The sequence below is a fragment of the Podarcis liolepis genome, assembly GCF_965112155.1.
Source record: "Podarcis liolepis genome assembly, chromosome: 4".
Taxonomy (NCBI): domain Eukaryota; kingdom Metazoa; phylum Chordata; class Lepidosauria; order Squamata; family Lacertidae; genus Podarcis; species Podarcis liolepis.
In genome coordinates, this window is record NC_139558.1 from 73,555,271 (window position 1) to 73,566,390 (window position 11,120).

The following is an 11,120-nucleotide window of genomic DNA, read 5'->3' on the forward strand; positions in this document are numbered from 1 at the left end:
CATCTTATAACATTTATCTGTGTTTTGTATGTGTCCAAATTTTAACCTTCAAATTCTTCCATTACAAGTGTTAAGTCAATCCTGCTAACGAGTTTAAATGTTTACAGTGTGCTTCAAGATAGTCTATGTGTTTTTTCCATTCCTTATTAAATTTCTTATCTTCTTGATTTCTGATTTCCCCGGTCATTTGTGCCATTTCAGCATATTCCATCATTTTAATTGTCCGTTCCTCCCTGGTTGGAACACTGTCTTCCTTCCGTCTCTGGGCGTAGAGAAGCATTCCATCTCTGGGAGTAGAGAAGCATTCTCGCAGCTGCCGTTGCATACATAAAAAGTCTTTTCTGCTCCTTTGGTATTTCTTCACTTATAATTCCTAGTAAGAAAGATTCTGGTTAAAACAAAAATGTTTTTAGCAGGCACCGAAAAGAGTACAGTGAAAGTGCCTCATGCCAATAAGACAGGAAGTTTCAGAGTTTAGATGCTGCCACACTCAAAGATTGATTTCTTACAAATGCAGAAGGGGTATTCCGCAGCACCTGTAACAGGGCCAGTTGCACAGATCAAAGGGGTCTAGTGGGCATATATGGAATAAGGCAACTTTGCAGGTAATCTGGTCCCAAGTTGCTAAGGTCTTGACATATGAATAGTAACACTTTGAACTTGCCTCCCAAGCAAATTGGCAACCAGTGCAGATATCTGAGCACAGGTACCTCTATTCCATTTGAATTACCTCTCCAGTGTCTCCCCGTCTGACAGCCAAAAACTGTGCCCATATGAAAGTGGCAGATAAGATGGTGGAAGGACCACGAGTGAGACTTGGCTCAAGTTGAAAGGGAGAAGAGACAGAAGAGTCACACACAAGGATAGCAAAACATTCCACGCTATCATTGCAAACATTCTGTCTTTTGATCAAGGCGAGGCCAGTCTTGGCCACCTTCATAGTAACAGAGCACTGTTCCTTTGACTTCCTGCACAAACAGGAAGTTCAATAATATACGCTGACACATTGAGGAAGTTTTCCAACTCCCGTGGCTCCAAAGAAATAGAACAAGTATGAAAGGACTTTAATGAATGAGATGAAAGCCAGACCCTCCTCCTTCCCAAGAAACTATGCATAATTTGATATTTCGACTATAACTTCCTGAATCTTTTTATATGATTCGGCATTCTTTTATGAAATATACAGTGGAACCATCATTTTCAAGATAACCCTCATCGCTAGCCTGGCAAATCTGGAACTAGATCTGATAACATGAATAGTCTTTACTTGGACTTTGTTATTTTAACCCATGCAGAACTGCACTCATTCTGCATGCCTGTTTTATCGTTTTGTTTTTCATATGTTGTTATAGTTGTTCTCCATTTTACATATATTATAAAGTGAAATAGAAAATCTTTACAAGCAAGAAAAGAAAAATCAGTAAACTAGTCGACACTACAATTCTGGAAGGCACCATATACCAGAAGAGATTATGAGTAGCAACACTCTTTGGTTTTGCTTCAGAGATTTCAGAATGTTTGCAAAAGAATGGGACTTTGTTTATGCTGCGTCAGATCTACGGTTTTCTCAGCCCAATGAACAGGAAATACAGACCGTAAACAGGCCAGCAATCCACCCAACCTTGCCATTCCTCTGGAGCCATTCCCACTCCCCTGAGGTGGCAACAGCAAACCTTAACAACTTATGGGTTGTCTTGTACATTTCACCTTTCTCCCAATGCATCACAGACAGCGCCTTTGGGAAAGGCCCCAGACTGAGCAAGGAGTCAAAGAAGCAGCCAGATCAAGCGATGGGACTCCAGGGTGCATCATGCATGCCCATGCCCATGCTGGCATTGCAGCATTTGTCTCAGTGGGTGGTGAGCAGCAGGTAAGAAACCCGTGAGCAAGTGGGAGAAAGGTATTGGAGGAGAGAGCTGCATCTGGCCCATGGGCTACTGCGGTGTCACCCCCAAGCTAGCCTGCTTCCCCCAGTTGCAGTGAAGCATGCTGTCCTATTGCAGGGTTAAAGGAAGATCCAGCGACAAGCTGTATGTGGAATTAGAAAACAAAATAGAAAGGGAAGGAAAAGAGTATCAACCTACTCAAGTCCCTAGCAGGTCACAGAAGGCATCCTGGAGGGAGATTATAGTTGTGTGTGCATATGTGGAAGTTACAAAGTAAAAAAACGTCCCCAACCACACGATAAAATTAGCTTTCCAAAAAAGGATTTCAACAAGCCTTTTAGGCAGACATCTTGCCCAGTCTGTCTCTGTATCGGAATTGTTTTTAGATGTTTTCATTGTTTTATCGCTTCTGTATTTGCTGCCCTGGGCTCCTTTGGGAGGAAGAGCATGATATCAAGTTAATAAATGATGATGATGATGATGATGATGATGATACAGTACAGGGATGTTTTGAGAAAAAAGAAACTGAAATGAGCTTTCCCCCTTCACACTCTCCAACACACACGCACACCTATCAATACCTAAATATTATATATACATATATTTGTTTTATTTATTTATTGCATTTATAACCCACCTGTTTTCCCAAGGAGCTCAAGGTAGCTTAACATGGTACTCCCTCTCCTCAATCAACCCCCCCCCAAAAAAACCCACAACCCTGTGAGGTAGGTTAGGCTGAGCAGCCCAAGGTCTCCCAGAGAGCTTCATGGCCAAGTGGGCACTTGAACCCTGGTCTCCCAGGCACTCTGACCACTGTCACACACTGGCTTTCAATCTATCTATGTCAATTTGGGGCTGACTGAGCCACTAGGTCTATATAGAACAGCAGGGGAGATGCGGAAAGTGTCCTCTTTAGGAACTGGCTGGGGAAACCCAGCCAGATGGGCGGGGTATAAATAATAAATTATTACTTTTATCTTTACACTTGTTCCAGCTCATCCTCTCCAGAGTCCTGAACGTGAAAATTCTATTCCCAGCTGTCTGGGGCCTTGGCCAAGAGGACTTATTGTACTGGATGATGGGATATACTGTAACATTTTGTTCCAGATCCGCTTATTTATGTATCTTTTGCAGTAACTACCCCATGTGAACTTGCTCTGTGTAGATCTTCCAAACAAAGACTTCTGGGGCTGCCTCCATCTTCAGAAGTAAGGCCACCCATGATAGCATCTTTTCAGTCAAGTTTTTATTCCATTACCCCTTTAATTAGGGAAGGAGATGCAAAAAATAATACAACAGCTGTGGCTTTTTTGGGTTAACTTATGTGAGCAACACTTGAACAAATACATTGGTGTGTTACTTAATTTTCCACCTTTCTTTCCATTAAACCTGCTCCAGTTTATGATTCAAGCTCAATACACACTTTATTCCTAAGGATTATGACTGTGAGATACACACACACACACACACACACACACACACACACACTTAAATGCGATGTGCCAAGCCGTGACATTTGCAAACTTTTGAAAAAATTGAGGCCATTGTATTTATGGACTATTAACGTAAGACTATGTGAAAAGCTTTCCCCTATGGTGGATTTCAGGGCAAAGTATTAGAAAAGGCTATGTTGCCTTCTGAAAGTTTAATTGAAAAATATATCTTGAATGCCTAAATGTAGCTGAGAGAACAAAAAGGAAGCATAGGCCCTGAAGCTTATCATGATGTTCATGTAGGTCATAAATTGCAACATCTAGACACAACTGCAATGTGCTAACAACAAACCGTATTCATGGAAAACCCTATCTCCTTTAGGCAGCTGTTCAAACAACCCCATCTGTCTTGGAGTGACATTGTACTATTTGTGACAGCGTTTTTTTCTAAATCTACATAATACCTTCACTTTCTATTTAAAAGCCACATTCTGTGGTGTCGAACAGACTGTTATTAAAACTGAAGAGAGTGTAGATATCATGCCCAACCCCCTTTGCCCACTGGAAAATTCCTTCTCCAGAAACTAGTAACTTCCAGGAGCAGCCCATACCAATGATCTAGCTTGGGCTCAAGGGAGAGACTACCAGAATTGCCACCTGACAGCTCCATCTTGGAGTAACAGGTGCCCAGAAATAGTTCTCTGCCTCAAGAGGCAACCCAAGCCCCTCATACTCAGGTGGAGCGCCTATTTATTAATTTTCATTAGTAAAGGGCTGTATCAGTATGGCCTTTCTCCTGAGGAGGACTTCTTCTGGGAGCCTCTGAGGAACTACAGCCAAGCCCTGAGTGAGGTTCTGGCAGTTCCTGCTTAAAAGCCCCACGGTGGGAGACCTGTAGGAATGGTTTAACAGCATTATCCTTGCTTTTATTTGCAGACTTCATCCTGCACATTCTCTTGTATTATCTCTGATACCTTTCCACAGGGGAAAAAGTCACAATCTGCTTACATTCCATCATATATGGATGAAAGTTCCTTTTTCTTTTTGGTATTTCCATAAAAGTCTTACCTGGATTGAGCTTCTGTTTGTTGGCTCTCATTACTGAGGTGAGACATTGATCCAGTACATCCAATTTTCTAAATTCTTCAGAGCCAGATCTCTCATCTCATATCTTCTTGCATATAGCATTGTATTATATAGCCATGCATGCCAAATACAGAATTTAGCTAAATGATGATATCTGACCTAGTCTGCATTGAACTAAAATCCTTAGCAGCAAATTTAAGTCATGGGTAGAAAGTTTTGCTATGCAAAAGAATGAGCAGAGATTCTATCCAAAGCAATTTACATAAAGTGATGTTGCCCATTATAACGTGACAGAAGCTTCCAGAAATTTGGTTCATTTAATATTTGTATAAGAGAGTTGATGGATGGCTACAAAAACATAGCAACTGAATGAGAGTCTTCCAAAGCAATATAGGGACTCCAAACTCTTGTGCTTGGAGCTGGGCTCTTTGCCAACTGCCCTCCGTAACAGCCTGTTTCAGCCTGAGCACAAGTGTCACTGGGAGCACTGGGGGCAACTCTGGTCAAGAAAGGAGAAGAAGGCAGCAATCCAAAACCCTGCTGGGGAGCACTGGGACTTACTGGATGGGCAGGGTTGCAGATGCAACAATGGCCCTGCCACTCGCACCAGCCAGGATGTGCCGTGCCAGCCTGGAGGTGGTGCAACGATCAGGCCCAATGCCATCATGTCACAGCGATGAGACTAGCTTGGGATCCACTGGATCCTTGGCTGGCTCAACTGCTCCCTGCACCTGGAACACCCTGGTTCAGCATGTTCTGTAAGCTACTACCAACAGGAATCCTGCCAGTGGCACCTCAGCCTGCCTGCACATTTGATGGGTATAGAAGGAAACCAACAAAGGTTCGTATAGTTAAAGCCATGATTTCCACTGTAGTGATGTATGGAAGTGAGAGCAGGACCATAAAGAAGGCTGATTGCCGAAGAATTGATGCTTTTGAATTATGGTGCTGGAGGAGACTCTTGAGAGTCCCATGGACTGCAAGAAGATCAAACGCATCCATTCTTAAGGAAATCAGCCCTGAGTGCTCACTGGAAGGACAGATCCTGAAGCTGAGGCTCCAATACTTTGGCCACCTCATGAGAAGAGAAGACTCCCTGGAAAAGACCCTGATGGTGGGAAAGATGGGGGGCACAAGGAGAAGGGGACGACAGAGGACGAGATGGTTGGACGGTGTTCTCAAAGCTACAAACATGAATCTGACCAAACTGTGGGAGGCAGTGGAAGACAGGAGTGCCTGGCGTGTTCTGGTCCATGGGGTCACGAAGAGCCGGACACGACTAAACGACTAAACAACAACAACAACAGAAGGAGACCTGGTGGTCTTGTTGCCACTAGATCTAAGAGCTGAACTACAGTTGTGCTTAATCCTGAAGGAGAGATTTGCTAACCTTATAGGGAAAATCCTAGGCTTCAATTCCTGTTGGTTGAAACCACTAATAAGTGGGGTCATCCTTCTGGAATCCCTACTAGGGCTGTAAGTATATGAGCCATTCTAGGAGCTGGGATTCTGCTTCCCTTGGGATTGGCTGATGCTTCAGAAATAGTCTAGACATAGACATGTAGACGCTCCTGAAACTGGTTTCAAGGGAAGAGCAGATTATGTCTATGTCTTCCCTTGCAATATAATGGAATCTGACCTTTTCAAATTTTTTGTCACAGAAATATTTTTGGAGTAGTAAAAAGAAAGAAAGAAAGAAAGGAAGGAAGGAAGGAAGGAAGGAAGGAAGGAAGGAAGGAAGGAAGGAAGGAAGAGTCTAGACATCGAAAGCAGCTACAGGACCTTCTCTGCTGATACCTGCTGGTTGGAATACAAATTTCCTCCTGCCTTCCAGATGGCAGAAGCATTTGCAGCGTACACCCAAGTTAATTGCTGCCACCTGCTGGAGAATGTATGTTGCAGCACTCTCAAGTTTTTGTAGAGTGCACAAGGCACCCCACCTCACTGACTGCATCCTTGAATTAGCTATGAGTTGCTTCAAAAGACATAGACTTACTCTAGCAAATCTAGACAATGGGAGGAGAAGGGCAGCTGTGGATTTACAGAAACTTCTGATTTTCCAGTCTCTTGTTTGTTTATAACATGTATACTTTACCCTTTGTCAAGCTTGCAGGTACCCCTGGATATGCCACTAGAGGCCTAAGCTTTCTCTGTGACTAGGAAAGCTTATAACCACTCTGCGTGGGGTTGCCCTTGGGGCTGGTTCAGAAGCTCCAGCTGGTGTGGAACACAGAAGCCAGCCTGCTGTCAGAGTACATGTGACAGCATTGTTTAAACATCTGCACTGGCTGCCCATCTACTACTGGGCCAGGTTCAAGGTCCTTGTATTAGTTTACAAAGCCCTAAACAACTTCATTCCAGCATACCTCAGGGACCACTTGAACCCTCATATGCCACCTCAGTCACTAAGATTAACTGCAGGAGTTTCATTGGTTGTTCCCCCAGTTAGAGCTCATCCACCCTTAGTTTTTGCACCTTGCTTTCTAGGCACAGGTCTCCACTTTCCCAATCTGTGTCTTTCCCCAGGAAAACCCACTCTTTAACACTGAATCAGAACAAATGACTGTGGGCGATCACACAGCATCTCCGGATGTTTCACCGTCTATTGATCCCTGTGCCACCACTTTATTTCTCGCTGCCACCACCCAGGTCCTACCTGGGACAATACTGAGTCCAGTCAGGGTTAAATTGAAACATAAACTTCTGTTTATTTATTGCAGTTTAACAAGCGTGTGGTTTCATAAACAGTATCGGTCAATTACATTCATGGGTTGCCTATCCAGACCTATAACTTCCGCTACCTGCTCTCACTCACTAAACCATCTCTCAGATATTTACTTGGCTTCCTAGCTCCTAACTGTTCCTGACGTAGCTTATTTTGCTACACTAACTCAACCTATCCCAATTCACGCCCACTCCAACCAACCACTCAACTCCCAACGAACTCCCCCTTTGCCCCTCCCAGAGCTGGTTTTATAGTCCCTCTGACTCCACCCCCCTGGGTTCTGATTGGGTACCCTGTTTCACCTCCAGCACTCTCATATGTTAACGTCACAATGACAAATCAGGTTTCCCACAGAATTGTTTCAAAATTATTTTTCAGAACTGTCTTTGCTGGGGTAGGAATTACTTGGACATGCAGCTTTAAACTGTGGACCTGTGCCAAGAAACAAAGGGAAGTCTGGATGAGCTTTTAGTGCAGCTCAGCAACAGCAACAAGAAACCAAGTCTTTAGTGTTGTTGGCCTAGTTCTATGAAATCCACTGCCAACAGAGATTCATCAGGCGCCTTCTGCTTCAGTCTTTAAATGGACACACACACCCCTCACAAAAGGACAGATTGCTAATGCTGCTATTGCCTGTTAACTCGAATAAATACTGTGCTTAGCCATATTTCATGAGCTTGGGGATTGTTACCCAGACATCCAAACTAGGGTCCTAGGTTTTCCTGGGCAGGGGCTTGAGCCATAATTGAATACAAAAGGTCCCTAGATCAGGGTGGATAAACTTTTTGTCCTGGTGGGCCAGATGGTTATCTTGCCCTACCCTGCAAACCAACTTTGAAGCTGCCCACCTGTCAATCATCTGATGTCATAATGACATCAAGTATCTATTTGGAGGCCTTGGCAAACTTCTTCAGGTGGATAGCAGCAGCAGAAGGTGGAAATCAATATCTGTGTGATCACAAAAAACTGTGTATTTCAGAAACGCAACATCTGCACGGGAGCAAATAGCTTTCTTCTGTACCATTTTTTTTAGTGCAGGATGTTGTAAACAAAAATCTGCCCTTTTTCCTTTATGGGGCATCCAAGAGCCCATATAGAGTCCTTACATAGGTTCCCTATGGTAGGAGAAAATAACAGAGGCCAACCAGAGAATATTGAGAAGCAAAGCAGCTAGTAAGCCTGATCTTTATTGAACTGTTGCAACAGGGTCCTCACTCACTACACACAGGAGGGAGGAGGAACCCAGAACAATGGCGCTTAGGACTGAACCTCTTGATGCATCGTGATCCGACGCTCTCACGTTAAGAGAAACGGGACCCAGGGCTGCGGGCGCGTTTTACTATTGTTATTTACTGAACTTCCATGCCGCGCTTAGTTCAGTTTGCTCAGCGCCCGCGTTTACAGCGCACGCCACCGCCTCCCTCTCGCGCTACGTGCTGCCCTGCCCGCCGCGTTGCGCAAAGCAGGCGCTTCCTCGCTCGGACGCCCATTCCGGAGCTTGCTTGGGAGTTGTAGTCTGGCTGCCTCTCGGCGGCGACGCGCACGACGGAGCGCCGAACTACGTTTCCCAGGAGCCTTTGCTCCGGATTGTTGCTTGCTTCCCCCGCCCCTTTCCCGAGGCGAGGGGGCGTGTGTAGTCCGGGCCGTGAGAAGCAGTCGGTGGCCGAGCTCCGCGCTTGCTCGCCATGTCGCTGCTGGTGCGCGGGGTTTGCGCCGCGGGCGCCCGGGGCATGTCGCTGGGCGCCGGGCCGCGCTGCTGCTGCAGGAGGAGCTTCTGGGCAGGAGGCTGCGGGGCGCCGCCGGGAGCTTCCCGCTGGGCTGAGAGGCTCGGCTGGGGCGCGGCGGCGACGGCGGCGGTGCTGGCCGGGCTGGGGCTGGCCCGGCGGGCCGAGATGGAGCAGCAGCGGCGGGGGCAGCTGGCCGGTGGTGGCGGTGGCGGCAGCCGGGAGGCGGAGGGCGCCGACGAGCTGGCGCTGCGCTGCGAGCGCTTCATGGCGCCGCCGGTGAGCGGGCTGGGCGAGCTGCGCGACCGCCGCGGGGCCATGCGGAGCCGCATGGAGCTGCTCATCATGGAGACGCAGAGCCAGGTGTGCAGCGCCCTGGCCCAGGTCGACCGCGGCGCCCAGTTCACCGTGGACCGCTGGGAGAGGAAGGAAGGTGACCCAAGTTCTGGAGGGGGGTGCCGAGCACACGCACGGAAGTGCACGTCCTACACGTGCACTTCGGGCTCCCGGAATTATTGTTGTCATTGACTTTTTTCCCCCCTGGCAAGGGCTCCCAAGGTGGCTTGAACCAAAAAAGCGTAGAACGTAATAACAATTATAAAAAAATCGATAGAATTTATATGATCTGTTAAAGCAAACGGATCGTTGAAATCGTAGTGTTGGAAGCATAGCTGTCAACTTTCAGATTTGAAAATAAGGGATCAGCAGCCTCACCTGTCCCGGGGACAGCCTACGGGATATCTAACAATTCGGGATAGCAGCGGGAAACGGCGCTGGAATAAGGGAATTTCCTGCAAAAAAAAGGGAAGGTTGACAGCTATGGTTGGAAGGGATCCCGAGGGTCATCCAGTTCAACCCCCTGCCATGCAGGGATCTCAGTGAGATCATCTAGGATAAAAGCATCACAGCAAAGCACCCTCTCCTTAAAGGCAGTCAGTTCTGACCACCTCTAAGCCCTGCTGAATTCAGTGGGGGTTTCTTCCTTAAGTAAGCAGGGTTAGGTTTGCAGCCTCATTGATGCAGAATAGCCACCACTGTACTCAAGGGACTTGGTTCTGCTGTAAGTAAGGTCAACCACAAGGTTATTCATGGGGAAATAACCACAAGGTTACTTTCTCATAAGTGTGTACAGGATTGCAAGCACTGCTTGAGCAACACCTTTCAAAACAAAGCCAGAATAGCTAGTTTGGATTTGACTCCCTTCTTCACCCAAAGAGCTGGTGACTTGGAATGTGATTGCAATAAACTAGTGCAAGGGTATGTAACCTGTGTTACCTGCACTTGAGTATGGGCCATGTGAGTTTTAGGGGTGCCTGTATAAATGTGTGTAATTGGGGATGCTGCTACAATGTCAAGTTTGGCTGTGTGTTTTGACACAGCTATAGTAAGTGTGAGCTGTAGCGGGAGGTTTTCAAAGTGAGACACACATACTCCTATCACTGTGTTTAACGGTGAATTTGAATCCATTCGTGTTTATAGCTATCAAACTAGGACATAGTAGCTTATTTTGGAGCATAAGAGAGTGTGGTCTTTGTGTACGTACAGTGAAAATGCCTAACATAAGGAAGTTGCAGATTGGAAGGGGTGGGAAGCTTAGAATATCTTATATTTGGCACTTTTTTAGTCCATCTTTTGTGTATAGGATCTGGACTGTATGTTCATACAAGTCTCTTTATGAGAGGGACATCCTTTAGGGAAGACAGGAAGACATCTGGGAAGTGTGTGCCTTAGATTGATAATTGGAGTTTTAAAAAATGTAATCTTAGAATTTTTAATATGTAATTAATATGAGAGTACCTAACCTTTGAACAGTTTCTGTTTGTGACTTTGTGCCCAGGGCTTCAGGGGCTGTTAATAAATGCCTCTCAGTTTTCTCCTGTTAATCATATTTGCTTCTGGAGTGAATTGCCAGATCAGGAACAAAATGTTATCTAACAGAAGCAGAAGAGTTGTAAAAGTCAAAGTTTCAAAGTTAATTGAACTAGACCATTTTTAGAGGCAAAATACCCTTAAATGATTTGTGTTTAATGGGCAGTTCACTTTTGAAGATGAGCATGACTGATTTCTAGGGAGGGTTTTGTACGACTGAGGCCAGTGTGGTGTGCAGGGTGCGTGGAGTGAAGCAGATAAGAAAGGAGGGTCCCACTGAGGTCCTATCTTCTCTTTACAAATATCAGAGAACACTGCATCTTTAAAACCAGGAAAAAAACTATCACATCTACTTTTTGTCCTAACGCACATCGTTTTTGAGAGGAAGCTTTATAAA

General features: G+C 45.7%; 1 protein-coding gene across 1 annotated transcript in view; it reads left to right on the plus strand.

The window, feature by feature from the left end:
- The first annotated feature begins 8,782 nt into the window (after positions 1–8,782).
- Positions 8,783–11,120, plus strand: part of CPOX (coproporphyrinogen oxidase) — an 11,456-nt gene continuing 9,118 nt past the window's right edge. Inside the window, exon 1 of the mRNA XM_083500586.1 lies at positions 8,783–9,287. Within this exon, the coding sequence (XP_083356712.1) occupies positions 8,816–9,287 (472 nt within the window). The 5' untranslated portion in view covers positions 8,783–8,815. The remainder of the gene's footprint in view (positions 9,288–11,120) is intronic.